Genomic DNA, 24,557 nt, shown 5'->3' with positions numbered 1-24,557 from the left:
TGTGATGCCTCCAAGTAAGTACAATACTTGTAATTAATTTCTGTGGTCTTTACAGTCTGGTCATGACAAAGTGAAAGTCCCAAACTCAAGACATGTGACTATTTCATAATAAAGTCAAAAAAGTTTCAGACTTCATGACAGTATAAAATATCCTCCAAATGACAGCAAACCCTTCAGTTTGGTTTAGTAAAAGCAATACCATTACCTCATAATTAAACATCCTCTGTTCGATAATGTGGCTGTTGCTTAATATGACCCTTTATAGCACTTTACATCTTCAGTGTGCTATAAAATGCATTTGTAGTCAACACCTCTATTGAGGTAGCTATGTATTCTCCCCATTTTAGATAGGGAAACAGGCACAAAGATAAACCAATTTGACCAAGATCATACCGGAAGTGAGTGGCAAAACTGGGATAAGGTTTATGAGTTCCCAACTCCCAGTCCCAAGCTAATTCTTCTACACCATATGTTGACTTGACGAACATGAAAGTCTCCATGGAAAAGAAAAAAATTCCCAGTTAATCCAATTAGTATGGATTAAGACAACGGATAATAAGTGTGAGAGTTATAACTTCTGGAATAATTTAAAAAGGAACAAAAGACTTATGTAAATCTGTAAAGTGAATTAGAGAATAAGCTTATGAAATGTCTATCCCCATCACGTGAAGTCTGCATCAGTAGCTGAAAACCATTGTTCCAGAATACAATTTTTATAAACATGTTTTATTTGTCTTGCTTATACCGTTAGAACTGTAACTGCTGGCTGTCATTTCCCTTAAAAGGGGAAACCAATCCAAACACATACTGGTGCTTTTCAAAAGATAGCAATTAAAAGGGCAGCAGCAGCGGGCATTTGAGATTTCTTAAAACCTTCAGGCTGCAGGAAAGACAAAAGGACATGTGACCAAAAGTGTTATGATTATCCATTAGAGATTTCCATCAGTACCTGTATCAGTTATTTAGGTGATAATACAGCAAGGTCAAGTATTAGTGACAGACAATGTGCAAGTCATAAGGAATGATAGAGAATACCAATCCTTACAAAAGTCATTGCTATCAAAGAAACTTAAATATGTTCAAGAGAGATATCTAAATACTTCACATCAAATATACAAGTGGCCATCCAGATTATATCCCATATTTGTTGCAAAAGTTTTAAAGTGCCAATCAAAGCTAATTTGGGGGGGGGGGGGGGGGGGAGGGAGGAGGATTAAAAAAAACCTTATACAATTATTTCAGCAGTTACACAAAAGCAATTTATGTATCCTTAGCCACAGTAAACTGAGCCTGGTGATGGAGAATGCTGTAGCTAAGGGTGTGTCTTGTCTATCAAAAGCTGGCTGTCAGCTTATTTGTCTAGTTAGGGATATATGCATCATTATGCATCTTAAACTGTTCAGTGCTTCATTTTAAACATGAAAAAGCTGAAATGCAGTTGCTCTGCCAAACCACACTTCACTTCTTCCATCCTTCTTTCATGAGAAAGTTTAATTTTATCAACTGCCATCAGAATAAAATCTTTAGGGATTTGCTGATTTTATTTGTTGCATCACTATAGAATGTCAGAAGTGAGGCATTCTTGTTTTTTTCTGCCACTTCAGTTAACCATGGAGATCTGATCACCCTGAAATTGCCTTTTTTGCTTTACTCATAGCAAGAATAACAAATCTGAATCTCATGTGCAAGGCTCAAGATGATGCTTAGGACAGAACATGCAGAGTAAACGTTGTTTCTTTCCATATCCAGGTAATATAAAGCTGACAACTGTAGTCCTGTCTTTATGGGTAATGAAAAAAGTCCCATTACAATGAACTTCCTGTAAGGGAGAACAATAGATAATAACTCTTCTGGTAACATGTATGGTACATTGGCCAGTGTGTTTTTGGCGTTTAATATAATCCTGTGGATTAGTTTAATTCACTTGCTGAGCATTCATTTGAGGCATCCCTCTGTTGGGTCTTGGGGGCCCTCCACGACCTAGAAAATAAAAACAGCATTTAAATTTTGTAACAAATCAGACCATTTTAGAGTTCATAAAGGGTGTGACTCAAGTTTGGTCTCTAACTTTGGTTTAGAATTCATAGGTATATGTTTACTGCACTAATACATGGTCAATATCCTTATCCATTGCAACACAATCGCACATGTATGCCTATTGAATCATCTAATCAATTCCTTGGTTTTCCCCCTTCTTTGTATTTTTCAGAATTTTCTCAGAATCTTAGATGAATTTAACCTAACTTCTAAAGTGATTTTCCCCTTCAGTTAACCAACAGCAACTTATTGATACAAGTCACCCACACATGTATGGGATAACAGATCCAGTGCAAGTTAAACTAAGATTTTTTTTAAAATAATTGGTTAGCATTTAAAAAAAAAATCTTATTTTAAAGCCATTAAGCTAAAGGGTCTCTTAAATTATCAAACAGCCAGTCGCAGGTTTGCTTTCACTTTCCTGCTCCTTTGTATTGAGCCACCTGAAAGTCTCAACAACATTCTGAAAATAGATCACAAGCTATTGTTCTGTTGAAGATAGACATATCAATTTAAAAAAACCTATCTTCAATCAATCCAGCTTTCTGCCAAATACTTACCTGTATTTTACTGGCAATGAGCCCTGGACTTTCCTATTTGGAATATATTTATGGACAGCATTGCTATAACTTCACAATTAAATAGGCTCTCAATCCCCATTCCCATCACACTATTTATTAGGACAGTTCCTTTTGACAACGCATACAGACCTTTCCACAAGTTGGCTAATGTTATATATTTCAATATTTTAGGCAGCAGAAATGGAGAACATGCAACGTAGTTACCAAGTGCCTGTTTAATTACTTTTCAACAATACTTCCATAGTTTTTCAAGTTCAAATGCAAAAAGATTAGCTCAACTACAGCTTTGGCTATTTGATAAACATTTAGTTTAAGCTCATATATGATTGAGTGATTTCAATATACACCTCTACCACGATATAACGCTGTCCTCGGGAGCCAAAAAATCTTACCGCATTATATCGAACTTGCCTTGACACCGGAGTGCGCAACCCCACCCCCCCGGAGCGCTGCTTTACCACGTTCTATCCAAATTCGTGTTATATCAGGTCGCATTATATCGGGGTAGAGATATATTAATATTTGTTTCATTCTCAAAATAAAAAACACTGTGCAGCTGCAAATAAGGCTGCAAATATTTTAGGAGATTTTTACAAAAGGGAAAAAATACCCATCTCTATAGGAATTGATACTTTAAAAATAATCACTTTCCTGCAGACTCTAGGAACTAAATGAACAAAAGGCAGAATTTGTAAATATGTTGACCAAAAAAAAAAAAAAGAATACTCCGCAACAGGCTGCAAGTAACGCAACACATCTTTATTGAAATTGAAGAAATATCAATATACAAATTCAGAAGTCAAGGGAGCTTTAGAAAACATACAAAAGAAAAGCCTGCGGTCAAAATTCTAGCAAATCTTGTCAGCAAAAAATTAAAATTCCGAATTGGGTTAGTAGGGGCAGCAGTGAAATGGGTGCAAAGCTTTACCAAAAAATATATTTTCAGGTTTTCAGGGCTCATTTTCTTTTAGTAAGAAAAAAGGCAACTGAATAGTGTGGATGCAAAGATAAACTTAAATCTCAGCAGACAAATTAACTTCTTACGAACAAAAATACTTCATTCAATAGCCAACTAACAACTTCCAACAAAAGTTCCAGGAAAGTTTAAATGTATTTTTGAATTGTGGCCTATTAGTTGTATATGGTAAAATGTTTTCTGATCCACAACCCTCTAAGAGATTGCATCAGAAACTCCAGTTCAGTAGAATTAGGAACATATAATTTGAGTATTACCTCGAGGGGCTCCCCGCGGTCCACTCTGTCCAGAGCCACGTTTAAAATTCTGTTGATATCCATCCTAAAGAAAGTGTAAAAGTGAGAAGTAAATTAAGGTATCTTCATTAAACCACTGCAGTCATTTGTTGTGCCTTAGAAAGTTAAATATTTGCTATTAAAAATATTAAGTTTCAAGAGTATTTCGAAATAACCCATCCATTTTTCAGTTAAATGATGCCACGGACAAAATACAGAATTGTAATTCTTAACAGGAAATCCTAATCTGCCTCACAAGACTAGAAAGGAGTTAGGTTCATTAGCAACTAATAAACATCTTAAACTGTTTTCACAGACTAAGTGATTAAACTTTACATAACATATCTAGGCTTAGAAGGATTACAATTTTTATTGGTAAACGTAGATGTCACTGTACACACACAAACCGATGAATAATATTGATAAATCAAAGTTTACAGCTAGGCAAAGAAAGAAAAATGCTACTTGAGAACTTAAGGGTCAAAATCGAGTGATTCAGACTTCTGACTTAGGTTTGTTACAAATGGACTAGCAAATGAATAGTAAAAACAGTTATGATTTGCTGATTTACAGATATTGACTTTGTATATCTGGACACAGGATATTGACAATGCGTTTTAACAGTTTATAAAGCTTTAACTTTTTGAATCTCAATGTTTACTGTCATTAGTCAGTCTGACATTCCCCCATATAATTTACCACAGTTGTGAAAATTTGAATAAAAATTAATCGCGCGATTAAAATTTTTTTAAAATGTATCGTATTGTTAAACAATAATGGAATACCATTTACTTAAATATTTTTGGATGTTTTCTACATTTTCAAATATTGATTTCAATTACAACACAGAATACAAAGTGTATAGTGCTCACTTTATATTTATTTTTATTACAAATATTTGCACTGTAAAAAAAGAAATAGTATTTTTCAATTCACCTCATACAAGTACTGTAGTGCAATCTGTTTATCATAGAAGTTGAACTTAGAAATGTAGAATTATGTACAAACAATAACTGCATTGAAAAAAAAATGTAAAAAACTTTAGAGCCTACAAGTCCACTCAGTCCCATTTCAGCCAATTGTTCAGACAACCAAATTTGGTTACAATTTACAGGAGATAACGCTGCCCGCTTCTTGTTTACAATGTCACCTGAAAGTAAAAACAGGCGTTCACGTGGCACTATTGTCGCAAGATATTTACATGCCAGATGCGCTAAAGATTCATATGTCCCTTCATCTTCAACCACCATTCCAGAGGACATTCATCCATGCTGATGATGGGTTCTGCTCGATTAACAATCCAAAGCAGAGCAGACTGATGCATTTTCATTTTTATTATCTGAGTCAGATACCACCAGCAGAAGGTTGATTTTCTTTTTTGGTGGTTTGGGTTTTATAGTTTATGCATTTGAGTGTTGCTCTTTAAGACTTCTGAGAGCATTCTCCACACCTCACCCCTCTCAGATTCTGGAAGGCAAATCTGATTCTTAAACCTTTGGTTGAGTGCTGTAGCTATTTTTAGAAATTTCACGTTGGTATTCTCTTTGCGATTTGTCAAATCTGCTGTGCAAGTGTTCTTAAAATGAACATGTGCTGGGTCATCGTCCAAGACTGCTATAACATGAAATGTAGCAGAAAACAGGTAAAACAGAACCGAAGACATACAGTTCTCCCCCAAGGAGTTCAGTCACAAATTTAATTAAATTATTTTTTAACGAGCATCATCAGCATGGAAGCATGTCCTCTGGAATGGTGGCTGAAGCATAAAGGGGCATGTTTAGCATATCTGGCATGTAAATATCTTGCAACACCAGCTACAAAAGTGCCATGCGAACACCTGTTCTCACTTTCAGGTGACACTGTAAATAAGAAGCAGGCAGCAGTATCTCCTGTAAACGTAAACTTGTATGTCTTAACCATTGGCTGAACAGGAAGTAGGACTGAGTGGGCTCTAAAGTTTTACATTGTTTTGTTTTTTAGAGTAATTATGTAACAAAAAAACCTGCATTTGTAAGTTACACCGTAACAATAAAGAGATTGCACTACAGTACTTGTATGAAGTTAATTGAAAAGAGAAGGTTACTCACCTTGTGCAGTAACTGAGGTTCTTCAAGATGTGTATCCCTGTGGGTGCTCCACTTTAGGTGTTCATGAGCCCCTGCACTTGTTGTCGGAGACTTTTAGTAGCAGTGCCCGGTTGGGTCGCACATGCGTGGTCCCTGTCTCGCGCTGCTGCAGGCAGTTAACCGACGCTGTGTGACCAACCCTCACTCAGTTCCTTCCCTACTGCAGAGACGAATAAGAAAACTCTAAAGTAGAGGGGAGGAGCAAGGGTAGTGGAGCACCCACAGGGACAAACATCTTGAAGAACCTCAGTTACTGCACAAGGTGAGTAATCTTGTTTTCTTCTTCTTGTGCTGTCCCTGTGGGTGCTCCACTTTAGGTGACTTCAGAGCAGTGCCCTCCGATGGAAGGAGGGGCTTCGGAGTTGAAGTCATAACCTCTGATAGTAGAGAGCATCTGAAGGAGGTGTCAGATGTTGCCTGTTGCTCTAAGGCAGGAGTCTCAAACTCAAATGACCATGGGGGCCACATGAGGACTAGTACATTGGTCCGAGGGCCGCATTATTCTCACACACACACACACACACACGCCGCCCTCCGCCCCGCCCCCACTCCACTCCTTCCATGAGGCCCCACCCCTGCCCCGCCTCTTCCCACTCCTTCCCTGCCCTCATTCCAACCCCTTCCCCGAAATCTCCACCCCAACTCTGCCCAGTCCCTGCCCCCAGGGGGTGTGGGGTGCAGAAGGGGTGTGGGGTACAGCAAGGGGTCAGGGTGCAGGGTGTGGCAGGGGGCTCAGGGCAGGGGGTTAGGGTACAAGAGGGGTGCAAGGTGCAGCAGGGGGTTCAGGGCAAGGGGTTAGGGTGCAGCAGGGGGCTCAGGAGAGGGGTCGGGGTGCAGGAGGAGTGCAGGGTACAGCAGGGGGTCAGGGTACAGGAGTGGTAGGGCATGGGGCTCAGGGCAGTGGGTTGGGATGCAGGAGGGGTGCGGGGTGAGGCAGGGGGTCGGGGTGCAGGGTGCAGCAGGGGGCTCAGGGCAGGGGGTTTGGTTGCAGGAAGGGTTCGGGAGCAGGATCTGGCCCGACGCGTACTGGGGGCAGGGCAGACTCCCTGTCTGTCTGCCCTGCCCCCCGCAAGAGGCTGGAACATGGGGAAGGGGGGGGCAGAGGGGCTGTGCGTTTCTGTTGCTTGAGGCACCGCCTCCAGCAACTCCCATTGGCCGCGGTTCCCCGTTCCCGGCCAATGGGAGCTGCTGAGGACGCTGCCTAAAGTAACAGCCACACACAGACCCTCCGCCCCCTCTTCCCCACGTTCCAGCCTCTTCCCGGAGCTGCGCAGGGCAGGCAGGCAGGGAGCCTGCCCTGCTCTCGGTGCTCATCCGGCCGCTCTGGTAAACAATGGGGGAGGGGCTGCTCTAAGGCATAGTGCTGTCTAAAGGTATGGGCTGAGGCCCAGGCAGCAACTCTACAAACGTCCGTCATAGGTACATTGTGCAGGGAAGCCGTGGAGGCTAAGGGTCTAGTGGGATGTGAGCGAATCCCCATGAGGGATTGGCAGTTACACTCATGATAGAGTTTTGTGCGATTATGGATCTAAGTGGAAAGGCTTTGTTTAGAGACGATGCTCCTTTTGGAGCATTCAGTGATGGACAGCAACAGTCTGGGTGATTTATGGGATGGTTTAGTCCTGTCTATGTAAGAAGCCAATGCCCTCCGAACATCAAGATGATGTTGCATAGTTGGCTATGCAGAGGTGAGGGGTAGGCAAGGAGTAAGCCTTATTGCCAAAACTGATCAAGTTTTTTCCAGTCCTTATCACGAGTTGTGTTTCAGGGCTGTTGTTGCATGCCACGTCGCTGGACTGCATGTATCACTAAGCAATTAGGCGCTGGATGCGAAGTCCAAGCCCTTTGTTGGTACACACCTCCCATTGGACCTCCTGCCGGCTAGAGAGGCAGCTGCAGGGGTCCACAAAATGACCCTTACAGGGTCCATCAGTGCCTCATTCATGTGAAGGGCAAATTTTTTTTTTTTTTTAAATGAAGCGGATGTATGCAAAAAAGTCCACTAGCCCATGCTGTATCACAGGGACTTCCTCAAAGGAAATATCCAGAGAGGGCCACCCTCCCAAATAAGCCATGGAACAATTTGAAATCATCCCCTATATTAGGAGGGAGGAGGCATTAACGTGTCCCCTGTGGACAATGATGGCAAGTGGATGGTTCTTCCTCCTCTTCCCCTGGTACCACTGAGGGTGCTGGTACAGAAGCTATGGGGAATTACTGTGTGCTGGGTCTGACCGTGGCAGGCAGTCCCCCCCTTGTGTGGGGCCTATGACCCATGGAGTCCAGTATGCCCTTTGGCATGGGAGTGGCCTGGGAGTCCCCAATACCACTGTAAGTACCCAGGAACAGCATAATATGCTTCAGGAGAGACTCCTGGGTTGACTGACTCCTGATGGATAGGAGCCGATGATGGTGATGATGTTCTTCCTCATCTTCCTCCTTCAAATAAGGAGTGAGACAGTGAGTGATGTTGGGGACACAGGGAGATTTGGTGCCAAGAGAATCATTCTCGTATCAGTACCGCAAATAGGGGGAGATCAGGGGCAGAGCTGAATACCAGAACCCTCTGTCTAAGGAACTGCTGGTTTGATTGGCCCCTGGGGCTGCCTCCTTGTCAGTGCCAGGACTGTGGAGGAGAAGGTGGCGCTGCTGGCTGTGCCTCTGTGCGTGTTGGGTACACCTTTGAAGAAGCTGTCTTTTGTAGCGCCACCGCACTGCTGTTTGTAGATTGTGGTGCAGAGGCACAGGTTTTTGGTTTCCCCTTAGTGCCTGTGTCGGAGCCGTGACAGAGACTTGTAGAGTCTCTGGCTCTAGCAGTGCCAGGAATTTCCGCTACTTCAGCTCCCAGTGCTGACAGCACAGCTGGTGCCAGTATTGGATGGCTGCCTGCAGAATAAACATACATCGCGCTGCAGAGGCATGGTGTTTTGATTTCCCCTTAGTGCCTGCATCGGAGCCTGCTCCTGTAGAGTCTCTGGCTCCAGCGGTGCCGGAGTTTACCACCATCTCAGCTCCCGGCACTGACAGCACAGGCGATGCCAGCACTGGATGCCTGCTGGCGGAGCGGCTATAGATAGTGGCGTACAGGCACGGCGCTCCAACCTCCCCTCAGTGCCTGTGCTGGAGCCGTTCCCCGAAGTCTCTGTCTGCAGCGGTGCTGAAGCACTCAGCCACCTGAGCTCCTGGCACTAACAGCACAGCCGGTGCTATTATTATCCGTGGGACGGCTATGGGGGCCCCCCCCCCGCCCTGTGGAGGGGATCCAGGTGCTTCCTCAAGTGATGCCCAGCATGGCACTCAGATGTAGGGTTGGGGAAACATTCCTGTCCGAAGCCAAGGTTGGCGAAGTGTGTGTGGGGGGGTGAGGGGCGGAAGGGGGTGTCCCAAGCCTCATGCCCCAACAGGTCCAAGAGACTTCTCCACTCCCTGCCTTTCTGTGAGCCTGAGGCAACGCAACACTTTGTTAGTGCCTGCATTGGAGGCACTAACACACAGGCAGCAAACACACCAATCGTGGCTGTCAGGGACAAGCACTTCGAGCCTGGAGGCAAGGTGCTGAGAGCCCTCAAAACAGTTGTCTTTCTGAAGTTCCTGGCTGTGAGGGTTTTTTGTTTGTTTGTTTGAAAGGAGAAAAGAGAAAGGGAAACAAGCTAAGTAGCTGCTAATAAAGAAACTAAACAACAGACTGTAACTAACTACAAAGTAGCAAGAGGCACTGCTGATTGCTCCCACTTCTAGCCAAGGAACTGAGTGGGGGTTAGTTGCACAGCATCGGTAAACTGCCTGCAGCAACATGAGACAGGGACCACGCATGTGCGATCTAATCGGGGACTGCTACTAAAAGTCTCGACTACGAGAGCAGGGGCGCATGAACACCTAAAGTGGAGCACCCACAGGGACAGCATTCGAAGAAGAAATACTATTTATTTTGCTGATTTTTACAGTGCAAATATTTGTAATAAAAATAATATAAAGTGAGCACTGTACACTTTGTATTCTGTGTTGTAATAGAAATCAATATATTTGAAAATGTAGAAAAACATCCAAAATATTTAATTTCAATTAGTATTCTATTGTTTAACAGTGCGATTAATGGCAATTAATTTTATCGCGATTAATTTTTTTGAGTTAATCACGTGAGTTAACCGCCATTAATTGACAGCTATAATAAAAATCTAAAAAATGCTTAAAGTCCATAATTTTGTGCAACTGTGAAAATTTAAAGTGATAAATCTAAAACATGCTTAAAAATAAATATTAGCAGCTGAAAAAATAAAAAAAGCAAATTCTGCCAAGCATATAGATATATAAAAATATAAACATAGGGAGTGTATCTGTTTAGTAATACAGTTATTACATTTTATTTGTTAGCATTGCAGAGCCAAAACTTGTAAGAAAGTAAAGTATTCCATTCTGACTCATCCATCAACAGAATCATTAACCAAGTACCAACTGCAGAATTAAAGTATATTTTCCAGTATGTCTATGTGTAAAGGGTTGCCCACAGATAAATGACGGAGAAAAAAATTTAAATTTTTACTGGTGAAGTCACAAAAAAAGCTTTATTTTCAAATCCCAGGGTGAATAAGACTGGCCATTTGGATGGTTGCGGAGCAGGGAGCTTTACTTTCACTTGTAAACTAAACACATTTGATATGGAGTTGTCGAGATTTTGCAATTAAAACTCTAAGAAGAATACTTACCAGTTATTTTAAGCAAGTTATTTCATTTAGTTTAACTGATTTTTCTATTCCTATAATTTTAATTTAAATGTCAACTCACCCGTTGGTAGTTGGAGTAGTCCCGAGGAGCATTAAATTGGGGCTGCGAGTAACCACTGTTAGGAGTGTTGGAAAATGAAGGGCGGTAGCCATCATACCCTCCTAAGGATTAGAATACAAATGCTTACTGAAGGGCACATAACCTGTCTTCATAAGTTATGCTACACACATAAAAGGCCACTGAGGGACTTCATTGACTTTTAAGAAAAAAACTTGAATAAAAAAAGTGTTGTGTGCCAGCAGACTGTGTAAACATCTGTAAAATAACCTACATCTTCTCATTAAGACCTTGTAAAAAAACTGGGGAGGTGGTATCTGAGGATGTTTCTCTGATAATCTGTAGTACATATGTTTAATCTGTTATTTATTATTTGTATTACCATATGCCCAGGAACCCTAGTCATGGACCAGAACCTTGTTGTGCTAGGCACTGCACAAACACTGAACAAAAGATGATTCTTCATTCAGTTCTCAGAGATAGTCCAGCTGAAGCCTAGAATTTAAACTGCTTTGTTAAGATAGAACAAAGTGAATACCACCACCACAAGCTTAAATATCTTCCCAATATGTTTAAGTATTAAACAATAATAGGGCCAACATAACAAAGGTCTCGTGCCATTCTGTGATCCTGAAAAAAAAAATTCAGATAAAGTCTCAAAATTTTGATAAAATATATATATTTATTTTTTACCTCTAAACCCATTGGCAGGTCCCCTGTATCCATTCATTAAGCCCCGAGTGCCGCGTGATCCACCACGAGACACTCCCCGGCTGTTATAATAAGGCTGACTGTTACGTGGGAACCCAGTATTCTGTTGTGGAGGCTGCTGGTGGTTACCTGCCACTTGATGGGACTGGTCCGGGGAACCATGGTAGGTGCCAACCACTATAATAAAAACAATGGAAGTTTATGTTTTCTATGTTCCCCAAACACTGAAAGGTATCAATTTAAAGCAATCAAGTCTGCCTTAGTACCATCAAGCACAGCAGTAAATGTTTACGAACCCAAAGACAGATGGTTTGCAGAACTAAAAGTTGCTATTCTGACACACTCCACAATATTAAAATAATGCAAGATGTCTAGTGTTCAGTGAAGTCAGTGTCAGCAGGCCTCAAGTTAGTACAATTAAACTTTTCACTGGTGTTTTTTTCTTTTTTAAAATCGACAAAGAAAGAAAACTTCACACCACACAGGCCTGAAACAAGTGGAAACATTCTCAAGTGACTTCCACAATCTTTCCATGAAGTTGCTAAACATGGGGCCCAGAGGCAGCGACACTGCTCCATAAAAAAAAAATTTATTCTGCATGCAGAACTTCCCCTCAGTTGGATTCTCCTCATTAAGAGTTTCGGTTTTGCAGAGACTCCCCCGAAGAACAAAATTTTACGCATTCTAAATTCCATTTAATTTTAAGTCAGCTGCCAGATTTCTTGGAATTTGGTCTCCATGATTATCCTCCACTGGAAGCCTCCCTTTTAGGCTAAAAGAAGGTTTTAATTTTGTCTAACAAGTTTACCTGTCTGGAGCTGTTCTTGCTGAAGTTCTGATTGTTCTACTTGGTGAGGCTGATTGGAGAAACTCTGGTTGTAACTGGCCTGGTACTGATTTTGTTGCTTTAGGGTTTCTGGCTCATTGACAGGAGGAACAGGTGCATTCATATTGAATACCTACAATGGTAGGAAAAAACTAAGTATCTTTCTGGTCTACATTTTCCCAATTTGTACTTGCATGTCTTTTGCATACAATTCGAGACTATATGCTTTATAAACTGACAAAAGAAGCAATTACCTTCCTTTCTGTAACTGTTGTTCTTTGAGATGTGTTGCACATGCCCACTCCATTGTGGGTGGGTGTGCACTTTGTGCACAGATGTCATTCCCCCCCACAACCCCTTCAGCACTACCCGTCAAGATAGCTGGAGCGCCCCCGCCCCATGCCAATGCATGGTGATGTAAGAAGGCGGAGACAACCCAACCTCCCTCAGTTCCTTTGTACTGGACGTACTCTGATGGAGAGGGGAAGGTGGGCAGGCTGTGGAATGGAAATGTGGAACACATCTCGAAGAACAGTTACAGAAAGGTAGGTAACCGTTTTTTCTTCGAGTTATTGAACATAATTTCCACAGTAGGTGACTCTCAAGCAAACGTCTATGGAGGTGGATTCGGAGTTTATCTGAATAGTGATTGCAAGACCACCCGCCCAAAACTGGCATAATCTCTGGACTGATAATCAATGGTGTAATGAGAGGAGAAGGTGTAGCTGATGACCAAATTGGTGCTTTATTAATGTCAACAAGTGATACGCGAGCTAGGAAAGCCGCAGAAGCTGCTTGTGCTCTAGCAGAACATGCCAGTACTCCAGATGACAAGGTCACGTTAGCCAGCTGGTAGCATAAATGGATGCAGAAAGGGATTCTGTAGGAGGAAACTAGCTTGGCCCTTAACTCTATCAGCAACTGTAACAAAAACCTGCATAAAAGTCCAGAACGATTTAGTATACTCCAGGTAGATAGCGAATGCTCTTCTCACATCCAATGAGTGAAGTCTTTCTTCATGCTTATGGTGATGGAGTTTTGGAAAAAACAGGGGCAAATATATCATTTGGTTAACATGAAAACTAGACAGTACTTTTGTAAGGAACTTTTGTTGCAGCTGAAGATAAACCTTAACTTTATAAAAAACTGTATAAGGGGGTTCTGAAACTAAATCTCTTAAAATGCCACCTTCATAGAAAGGTGAAGGAGGGAGCTAGTCACAAGGTGTTCAAAGTGGGGTCCCATTAGAATTGCCAGGACTAAGCTGAGATCTCAAGGAGGGATGGGGACCTGCACTTAAGGGCATAATCTATTATCCACCTGTAGCGGGGCGGCCTGGCTTCCAGGCGCCCCAGGAAGGGATGAGCCAGAAAAGCCGCCAGAGTGGGCGGAGCCACCGCGGCCTGTCCCCGCCCCCCGGAAGTCAAGGGGCGGGACAGGAAGTATAAAGGCCAGGCCCCAGCGCTCAGTAGCTGGCCGGCAGCGGGAGAGGACAGACGCTGGTGCCCGAGCTCCCGCGGACCTGAGACTGCCGAGAGCCCGGTATCCTGAGGAGGACTGGCCGAGCCGGCCGAGAGCCCGGTATCCTGAGGAGGACTGGCCGAGCCTGCCGAGAGCCCGGTACCCTGAGGAGGACTGGCCGAGCCTGCCGAGAGCCCGGTACCCTGAGGAGGACTGGCCGAGCCTGCCGAGAGCCCGGTACCCTGAGGAGCAGTCTGAGCTTCCCCCCGCCGAGGGCCCAGAGGGAGTGACAGACCTACCTGGTGCTCGGGGCCCGGAGGAGCCCATGATCTGTGACCCAGCAGACGGAACTCAGGAGGAGCAGGTACCCATGGAGGAGGAGATGGGAAGTGGCCCGGGGATAGCAGACCCCGAACCCATGTCAGTGTGTTGCGGTCAGGATCCCCACTGACTGCGTGGCAGACGGACTGCTGCGGATAGGGCCCCGGGCTGGAACACAGTGGAGTGGGCGGGCCTGTGTTCCCCCCTGCCACCCCGCGCCGGGTGGCAGTCTCTCCTCCTCCTTGTCCAAGGGGCCTGGGCCCGTGACAGACTATCCGTTGGCTGCCCTGCCCTGACCTAGGGCCTGGGCTAACCCAAACTGACCCAGCCCCTGCTACAAGGCCTGGGCCTCTGACTGACTATTGGTTTGCTGCCCCGCCCTGACCCAGGGCCGGAGCTGTTAATTGTCTGCTCAGCCCCTGCATAAGGGCCTGAGCTCAGAACTTTTCATTGTCTGCTCAGCCCCTGCATAAGGGCCTGAGCTCAGGACTGTTAATTGTGTGCTCAGCCCCTGCACAAAGGGCCTGAGCTCAGGACTGTTAATTGTCTGCTCAGCCCCTGCATAAGGGCCTGAGCTCAGAACTTTTCATTGTCTGCTCAGCCCCTGCATAAGGGCCTGAGCTCAGAACTTTTCATTGTCTGCTCAGCCCCTGCATAAGGGCCTGAGCTCAGAACTGTTCATTGTCTGCTCAGCCCCTGCACAAAGGGCCTGAGCTCAGAACTGTTCATTGTCTGCTCAGCCCCTGCATAAGGGCCTGAGCTCAGGACTGTTAATTGTGTGCTCAGCCCCTGCACAAAGGGCCTGAGCTCAGGACTGTTAATTGTGTGCTCAGCCCCTGCACAAAGGGCCTGAGCTCAGGACTGTTAATTGTGTGCTCAGCCCCTGCACAAAGGGCCTGAGCTCAGAACTGTTAATTGTGTGCTCAGCCCTGCCCAAAGGGCCTGAGCTCAGAACTGTTATTCGCTTTGTAGCGGGGCGGCCTGGCTTCCAGGCGCCCCAGGAAGGGACGAGCCCCACCCCGGAACTACTACACCACCCATACATCAAAGCTGAGGCCTTGGCTACACTGGCAATTCACAGCGCTGCACTTGCTGTGCTCAGGGGTGTGAAAAAACACACACACACCCCGAGCGCAGCGAGTGCAGCGCTGTAAAGCGCCAGTGTAATCAGCGCCTGCAGCGCTGCACGCTCGCTCACAGCGCTGCAAGCTATTCCCCTCGGAGAGGTAGAGCTCTCGCAGCGCTGGCGGCGCAACTACAGTCGCGCTTAACAGCGCTGCCGCGGCAGCGCTGTGAATCCGCGAGTGTAGCCAAGGCCTTAGATAGCAGCCAAATGCACCCTTACAGAACAGTCAGATTCTGTTTTAGATCTAGAAGATAGTCCAGCCAATATTCAGGGGTGCTTGCCAAGTAGATACACATTTCTCATTAACCCAAATGGAGAAGCACTTCCATTTAGCCAAGTAAGGGTCTTTAGCCAGTTAGGGTCTTCCATTATTTAGAAGTACATTCTGGACATCTCGTGAGTAGGACCTTTCAAAGGGATTCTGCCTTGAAGCAGCTATGTTGTGAGATGGAGCGCTTGTGGAGGCTGGAGTGGTCTCAAGAAATTATGTCTGGATCCAACAAGAAGAATAGAGGAGGCTCTGTTGACAAAATCAGGAAAGCTGAGTACGAGTACTGAAAGGGCCATGCCAGTACTTTAAACGGATGAGACTAGCATGGTCCTTTTTTATTTTTGGATACTACTCTGAAGAACAAAGGAATTGTAGGGAAGGCATATAGAAGGGAATTCTAGGATAGGAGAAAGGCATCTGTTGGGGACCTAGGCTGAGACCCCCGGGAAAAAGAACTAGCAACATTTTCTATTGGGTCTTGTTGCAAAAAGGTCCACTTGGGGAAACCCCAAGAGTTGGAAAATAAACCTGGCTACATCTGGGCATAATGACCACTCGTGTTGATCGGTGAAGGATCTTCTCAGCTGACCTGCCACTGTGTTCTGTTTCCCCGAAAGGTAAGCAGCTTTGAGGTGAATCAATTGAGTTGAGATGTACTACTCAACTCCCTGACATTTATGACCAAAGGCCTTGTGTCTTCGGGGACCCAATGTGAGCCCCCCAACCTAGAGACGATGTGTGCGCGACTAGAGTGCATGTTCATTGTATGGGAAGGAAGCCAACTTCCAAGCAAATTTTTAGAGGGTCCATCCACCAATCCACAGACAACACGACTAGCTCTGGCACTTGAACCATTTTGTCCAAATGGTAGCAATTCAGGGCATATACTGTTAGCCATGTTTGCAGCTTCCTGAATGGCAGTTTGGCGTGCTGCACTACATAGGTTCATGCTGCCATATGACGTAGCAGCCTGAGGCACTTACGTGCTGTTATGAGCAGGTAAGCCTTCATTCGAACTATTAGGTCTCAAATAGTTTTGAACTTGGTTTGTGTTAGAAAAGCTCTGGCTCTGTAGAGTCAAGGATTGCTCCACTGAAATCTATTGTCTGTACAGGCTTCCATACTGATTTTTCTCAATACATTCAGTGCCTCAGAACATTGAATATGGATAGAGCAGTGAATATCCTGGACAGAACCTGCGACTCTGATCAACCAGTCACTCAGGTATGGGAAGACATGGATACCTAATTTTGGAAGATGAGCTGGTACGACAGCTGCCAAGCCAAACAGAAGCACTATGAACTGATCATGATGAATATCACGCATTAACCTGATAAATTTTCAATGGTCGGGACATATTGCAAAATGGAAGTACGTGTCCCTCAAGTCAAGGGCCCCATACCAGTCTCCTCCTTCTAGGGAAGGGATAATTGACACTAGGAACAGTGTGAGATTTTATTTTCTGCAGGAATTTGTTCAACTCTCTTAGATTTAAGATAGGCATGAGATCTCCCTTTGTCTTGGTAATCAGGAAACAACAGGAATAGAAGCCTTCTCTCCTGAGGCTCAACGGTACTTCCTCTATAATCTGTCTGAAAGAGATTCTCGACATTGTCCTTCAGTGGGAGGTCCAGAGTGGTCCCTGACTGGGGGAGCGGGAGTATATAGAGAGGCACAGGGTGTATTAAACTGGATGGCATACCTCTGTTCCACCATACTTAAGGCACACCGGTCTGACATTATGTGGGTCCAAGTACTTAGGAAGCGGGACAAGCATTTGGTAAACAAACAAAAAAAAGGGGGAGCAGACAGAAGTGAGGAGACTGGAATAATGTCCTCACTACCCAATCAAAATGACTGTTTGGAAGGGGCAGCTGGATGTGATGAGCTCACTGACACCGAAGAGGAGGGTGCCTTCCATAGCTCCTTCTCTGTTTTCCTAGGCGGATCTTGGGAACGGGGAGCAAAGCTATGGTGACAAAAAGGTGCGTCCTTTTTGTCACAGGGATTTAAGTGTAGCCCTGGAATCTTTAAGGCTATGAAGCCCGCCATCAATTTTCTCAAAGAATAGGTAGGCCCTTCAAACAGATGGTCCTGTATCAGCTGTTGTACTTCTGGCAGGCAGTTTGGATGACCAACAATAAATACCTTCTCCCAGCAATCGCTGGTGCCATAGTTCATGCCACTAAAACTGCACTATCCAGACTGTCCTGGAGGGTAGTTCTGGCAACCAATTTACCCCCCTCCACCATTACAGAGAACTCCTGTTTGTAATTCTCTGGTAATTTGTCCTTGAATTTAGCAGTGTTCTCCCAGTGTGAATAATTGCATCAACTCAGGAGTGCCTGCTGGTTTGAGATCTTAGTTGCAGGCTCCCTAAGGAATAAAGTTTATGACCAAACAAATCTAGTCTTCTTGAGTCCTTGCTCTGAAGTGGAGATATGTTCATCCTTTCTTTCCTGCGCATTGGCAGTTGAGATACCACAAGAGAAGTGGAGGAGTGATTGCAAAAACATTCATACCCTTTAGAGGGGGTGAAGTATCGTCTCAGCCTGTTTTGCTGTTGAAGCCAGGGAAACGGGTGTCTGCCACAGAGTCGTGATGAGCTCCATGACTGCCTCATTGATTGGCAGAGCAATCTCAATCAAGGTGGCAGAGATACCTCTCCTGCCTGGATGCCAAACACCTGAGACCACTCTTTTCAGGAGATCTTGGTGGGCCCTGCAGCCTTCTGGTGGTGGTGTGTGGGCACAGAATTCATGCCCCCCACAAATTTCTTTGCTTCTCTGCCAAAAAAAATGACACTCTGATGGGGAAGCAAAGGGAAGCCTCAAGAGCAGTCACATGCCCCTCCCCAGCAGCATAGGTGCATCTTTTCGGACACCCAGAGCAGCCGATGGAGAGGTAAATCACTGTGGGCTAGGGGAAGTGGAGAGACAGTGCCTGAAGACGCCCCAGCCGGTGCTGGGTCAGACCCATCCAACTGGTGTGCATCCAGACTCCACCCATACCCAGAACCCCTGCCAAGTCTAACCTGCCTTCACCCAGAAACACCTCCGCACACTGAGAGCCCCCCACTGCACCCAGCCCTAGGGCTGGGGGACGCCCTGGCCAGTCGTGGCTGGGGGAAGAGCGCAAAGTGGCCGGGCCAGACCCCCCCGCAGAAATCTTCCCCTGCTACAGGAAGTTCCACATCCTCACACCCCTCGCTTCCTGCCCCCATCGCTTCTCAGTGTAGGGGGAGGGGTCACTGTCGGGGGAGCTGCTCCCCCGTCTGCCCACCCTCATGTATTTGAACCCCCCTCCCATACCCCTACACCTGAACCCCCACCAAGCCTCACCCCCTGCACTCGGCGCTCCCAGCCAAGCTCCACCCCCTTACATCTGGAGCCCTACCCCTGAACCCAGGCCATCCCCCCGGTGAGCTCAACCCGCCCGCACTAGAACCCCCAGCATGACAAACTCCACACCCTATGTACCTGGACTACCCTGACTAGCCCCCCCACACCTGGAACCCCCCACTGAGCCCCAACCAACTGCACTCAGACCCCCACCCAACCAAGGCCCACTCCCCCAGCACCCGGACTCCCCCTGCCGAGCCCTTCCCTCCCCCCCTCACCCCTAAGGTCTGGACCCACTGCTAAGTCCCATTATCCCTGCACCTGGACCCCCCCCCCCCCAGTGCATCCAGATTCTCCCCCTCTGTATCCCCACTGAGATGCCCTCACCCAGACTGCCCCACACAGAACCCTAACAGCCCATACCTGAATCCCCCCACACTAAACCCCTCCACGCTTGGATCCTGCCAGGCTGAGTCTGCCTGCCCACACCTGGTGCGCCTGGCACAGAGAGGCAGGCCTTGCCCTTGCGCTGTGTCAGGGTCGGTGCACCCTCATTGCCAAATCTATGTCCCTGAAGGGAAGGAGGAGGGGAGTGAGTGGCCTGCAGAGTGATCTCCCTGCTCCGTGTAGCCAGTGGCCCGTGCTTACCACTGCCATGCTGGAGCCTCCACCTTTATTTATTTACAAATAAAATTTGAAGAATTTTAAAATATTGTGTACAGAATTTTTAATTGTTTTGCACAAAATTTTATCAGGAGTACTATTTACAAGGGGTGAAGAAGGTATTTGAATAAACAAGTCTGAAATCGCGGACAACAATCACTGTCAGGAAGAAGGAACTGAGAAGAGTTGAGGGTGGCTCCTCTTATACTAGCACACAGTGGCGAGCGGCCATAGGGGGCACTCCAGCCACCCCAACAGGTACCACTGAGGAGGAAAAAGTCTCTGACATCTGTGCACGAGACACACACACACCTACAGTGGAATTAACATGTGCAACCACTCGAAGAAGAATAGAGCCTATTCTAAGTGCAATTATATAACACATTCCAGGGTCAAAATAATGGCTATCAGAAGATTTGATTAACAGAACAAAGTGATTTACCATTAAGTTCATTTGGTACTTACTGTCTGCATGGATTGGAATGGAGCTGCATTAACGTTGATTCCACTGCTATGTAAAGGTTTGCTAGACCCAGCCTGGAATACCTGTGGCTGGGGTGCAGTAGGAAGTGGTGACGATGCTGGGGTTTGGTCTGCACTCAAAGACATTGAAGCCTAGCAATTGAAATGAAGACCACTTAAGCAATAATTCATGCAGCAACTGATTACGTCAAGTCATCCTATACCAAATTATAGGCAAGGCCTGAAAAATATTGCTATTGACGTGTGAAGGAGGCTCTACCTCAACTAAAACTATAGCCCTCCCTCCACAGCACAATTGGATGAATGAAAAAGAAAAGTTTCCCACTCTCATGAACCTCAGAGAAGGACAGAGAAGTGAGTGAATGGAGGAAAAGCAAGTGCCCAACATGACACCTACTAGCCACGGTCAATAACATGCCCCTCTTCCTCCAAGCTAGCATCCTGCATGCTTGTGTGATGAAATTCTCCACAAGGTGCTCCACTGAAAAGTACTAGCCTCTCACTTCTATCAGCATCTAGCTGCTGGTGATTTAATGAATTTAAGTCTTGAATATAGAGAACTCAAACAACTGCTACCAAAAAATGTAAGATTTCACAAAATTTGAAGTCACAAATAAGGTTAAGGCATTTGTAAAAAACAATTACTCACCTTTGTAACTGTTCTTCAAGATGTGTTGCTCATATCCATTCCAACTAGGTGTGCGTGCGCGCTGCGTGCACAACTGTGGGAGAATTTTTACCCTAGCAACACCTGGTGGGCCAGCTGTGGAGCCCCCTGGAGTGGCGCCTTCATGGCACTTGATATATACCCCAGCCAACCCAGCGTCTCCTCAGTTCCTTCTTGCTGGCTACTCCGACAGAGGGGAAGAGGGGGCAGATTTGGAATGGATATGAGCAACGCATCTCGAAGAACAACAGTTACAAAGGTGAGTAACCATTTTTTCTTCAAGTACTTGCTCATATCGATTCCAATTAGGTGACTCCCAAGCCTTACCTAGGCAGTGGGGTCAGAGTGAAGCAACGTGGACTGTAGGACTGCTCTACCAAACGCCATGTCATCTCTAGCGTGCCAGACAATGGCATAGTACGAAGCGAAAGTGCGTACCGAGGACCAAGTCGCGACTCTGCAGATCTCCTGGATCGGGGCCAGGAACGCCGACGACAAAGCCTGGGCCCTTGTGTAGTGAGCAGTGAGGGGCGGGGTCGGTACCAGCCAGATCATAGCAAGCGTGGATGCAGGACGTGATCCATGAAGAAATCTGCTGAGAGGAGACCGTGAGGGCTTTCATCCGGACCGCCACTGCAACAAAGAGCTGGGTCGTCTTCCAAAACGGCTTCATACACTCAATGTAGAAGGCAAGGGCCCTACGGTCATCGAGGGAGTGCAGCCACTGTTCCTGGCGACTGGCGTGCGGTTTTGGATTAAAAAATGGAAGAAAAATGTCCTGGCTGATATAACCTTGGGAAGAAAGGGCGGGTGAGGCTGAAGCTGCACCTTATCTTTATGGAAGATCGTGTAAGGTGGTGCCAAGGTAAGGGCTCTCAGCTCGGAGACCCACTGCGCCGACGTGATAGCCACCAGGAAAGCCATTTTCCAGGAGAGGTAGAGAAGGGAGCAGGCAGCCAGCGGCTCAAACGGGGACCCTATACGTCTGGAGAGGACCAGGTTAAGGTCCCATGTGGGGACTGGCTGTCGATCTTGTGGCTAGAGATGGTCCAAGCCCTTGAAGAACCTTCCAACCGAGGTGGGCGCTGACGCATCCGTGACGAAGGACAAGGAGGGCTGCAGGCTGTGAAAAGGAACTCCTTCGCATACTGCCTGAGGATATAGCCACCAGCAGAGGGAGGCCAGGACGCTCCAGTGTCCCAACCTGGGCGATAGACTGATGCCAGCCAGGCTTGTAATGTGGCGTAGTCAAAGTCTGGTGTACCTGGTCACATACAGGTAGGAAGCCATGTGACTGAGAAGACTCAAGCAGCTTCTTGCCAACGAGGTTGGGAAGCTCTGAAGGCTCCGGACAAGGGCCACAATAGACTGGAAACGAGCGTCCGGCAAGAGGGCTCGTGCCTGCACGGAGTCTAGAACCGCCCCAATGAATTCTATTCTCTGGGTCGGTTCTAGTGTCGATTTTGCCACTAACCGACGAAACGTGTCTGTGACCAAGTGGAGGTGAGACTGCATCGGTTCTCTGGTGCGCCCCGGATAAGCCAGTCATCGAGGCAATGGTATACCGGCACCCGCCCTCAGGCGGTTTCAGGGAGGCTGGTCTCTGAGGATGCGGGCCACCCTTTTCCAGCTTCCGGTGCCACTTCTGGCCAGGATGAGAGCAGTGCCAGGCTGGATAAGTAGGTTGCGGTGCTGAGGAGCATCAGTGCTGCGGGTCTCATTCAGAGTCCAACCATGGTGCAGCTCCTTCCGCTGCCGCCGGGACGATGTGCACCGAGGTGCTCGGTGCTGGATCTTGGCATGCCGCAGGAGGCTCAGGGCTAAGAGCCGCCTCCACGAGGAGCGGTTTTAAACAAAAAGTCCCACTCCTTCTTAGTCCGGGGACGAAACCCTTTGCAGATCCTGCACTTGTCTGCTTGATGAGACCCCCCCAGACACTTCAGGCAAGAGTCATGGGAGTCACCCATTGGCATGGGCTTAGAGCAGGAACCGCAGGGCTTGAATCCCGGAGCTTTGGGCATGAGCCCAAGAGAAAAATCAGGCAGGAGGGGAAAAAAAAAACAACTATATCAAGAACTATAACTACACCGGACCCTCGCTAGAACACAAGATTTGGGATCCATGCGCGGGACCGCATTAAAATGAATTGCAAGTAAAGTAATTAAATTTGGGATCCATGGCCACGACCGCATTATATGCGAATTTGTGCTATACAGACGTGAGTTCTAGAGAGGGTCTGGTGTATTAACTATTAACTGTAAACTATTAAAAATAAACTATGCTAGGGAGAGTGGAGAGCAGCGAAGCAGAACTCCACAGTTCCAATGACCATCACAGGCGGTAAGAAGGAACTGAGGAAGCGCTGGGTCAGCTGGGGTATACATCAAGCGCCATGAAGGCGCCACTCCAGGGGGCTCCACAGCCGACCCACCAGGTGTTGCTAGGGTAAAAATTCTCCGACAGCCATGCACACGGCGCGCTCACACCTAATTGGAATAGATATGAGCAAGCACTCTAAGAAGAATAATTACAACAACATAAAAAGGGTTATCAATTGACACCTGAAACAAATATTTTAACTATGAAGCTTTATCTTCAAAGCATCATACACTACCCCTTTATTCACACCTGCAGATTGAGATAGTATATTGCTCGCAAAATAAAGTCTAATAGGACTTGCCTGAATCTGGTCAATTGATTCTTTCTGTGGCCTTTGCTCTGTTGTATGAGAAGGCTGATACATGGGCTGGGATGCTGTGTAACCCTCACTTGTAGAAGAAACCAAGGGCACCTGCCAGAAAGAATTTAAGATTTAGCAAAAGCTCCTTCAAGTTTTACAAACCAGACATTACAACTTTGGAAGGAACTGTGCCTGTGGTAAAAATCTTGTTATGGATACCCAACATTTTTACTAATATCCACAGTAGCAATATACTTATGCACAATTTGATTAAAATTTAGAAATGCTGAAACAGGGGAAAAGCGATTTTAATTGATCTGTTCTAGTGTACACCCACTGCTCTGGGCAGAAGTTCCAAGTTCATTTAGATTTTTGTCCAAGCCAGTTGAAGGTGTGTGTTTTGTTTTAAATGAAAATTCTTCCTACTGTTATGTCTCCTAAGGTGACCAGAAGAAAAAGAACAGAGTACTAGGGATGAGGAACAGTGTGTAGCAGCAGGCACTGGGGTGATGTTTGTCATCATGAACCCACCCTAACTAAATTTACCTCATTTTAATTCAACTTCCTTGCAGGCTTTGTGGCCTGATGGCTAGTTACGGGGTGAAGCAGACCAGTAAAGTTGGTTTAAAAACTGTTCTGCTTCCATCACCAACATGATCCAAAACCACCTACAAAAAATAAACGTGCTGCCTTGCAACAGAGGTTTGATGGCAATTCTTGAGAGGAAGCCCACAAGACTGGTTGCCAGAGTCACCTTTTTGAATCATCACATATCCCTAATCCACTGTACAGCAAGCTGGAAGCAGTTTAGCTGCTAGCTATATAAATGGTTGAGGAATTACTGTTAAAACTGGTTTGGACCAGGGGGAGTATATTGAGGAAAACGCATAAGCACCACTTAACATTGTAAAAAAAAACCTGGAAAATATAAAGTTCAGGGCGGGGTATGAATGCACCTAGGGCACAGGCATGGCCCCAACAGCAGAATCTTGTGCGGACAATCACTCTAAGACCACACATTTCCCACACAGAGTTCAGTCTAAAAGGCATGTTGCTCCTAATGAACATTCTCAATCTCTGTTACTCCACATGGCACTTCCTGTTGATCTTCAATGGTGAAGCATTTGTCGGTCTTCTAGCAGGGACGCTTCCTGCTAGCTTCCATTCATTTCAGGGCTCTTATGCATCTACTGAACAAAAAAGTCATGAGACCCTCTACACTGTCACTGATTC

The 24,557-nt window shown here is 46.0% G+C and overlaps 1 protein-coding gene across 3 annotated transcripts in view; it reads right to left on the bottom strand.

Moving 5' to 3' along the window:
• Positions 1-707: 707 nt before the first annotated feature.
• CAPRIN1 (cell cycle associated protein 1) overlaps positions 708-24,557 on the bottom strand; it is a 105,726-nt gene continuing 81,876 nt past the window's right edge. For 2 of the 3 annotated variants that reach the window (XM_054025159.1, XM_054025161.1), the window contains exons 13-19: positions 23,325-23,435; positions 19,960-20,109; positions 12,294-12,444; positions 11,468-11,662; positions 10,778-10,878; positions 3,852-3,915; positions 708-1,980 (exon numbers count right to left, since the gene is read on the bottom strand). In XM_054025159.1, coding sequence (XP_053881134.1) covers positions 1,916-1,980; positions 3,852-3,915; positions 10,778-10,878; positions 11,468-11,662; positions 12,294-12,444; positions 19,960-20,109; positions 23,325-23,435 — 837 coding nt within the window. In that variant the 3' untranslated portion in view covers positions 708-1,915. The remainder of the gene's footprint in view (positions 1,981-3,851; positions 3,916-10,777; positions 10,879-11,467; positions 11,663-12,293; positions 12,445-19,959; positions 20,110-23,324; positions 23,436-24,557) is intronic. The other variant, XM_054025162.1, reaches the window with a different exon arrangement.

Source organism: Malaclemys terrapin, chromosome 4 (assembly GCF_027887155.1).
Source record: "Malaclemys terrapin pileata isolate rMalTer1 chromosome 4, rMalTer1.hap1, whole genome shotgun sequence".
Taxonomy (NCBI): domain Eukaryota; kingdom Metazoa; phylum Chordata; order Testudines; family Emydidae; genus Malaclemys; species Malaclemys terrapin.
The sequence above is the reverse complement of the archived record's forward strand: the minus strand, read 5'-3'. Positions and strand labels throughout refer to the sequence as shown.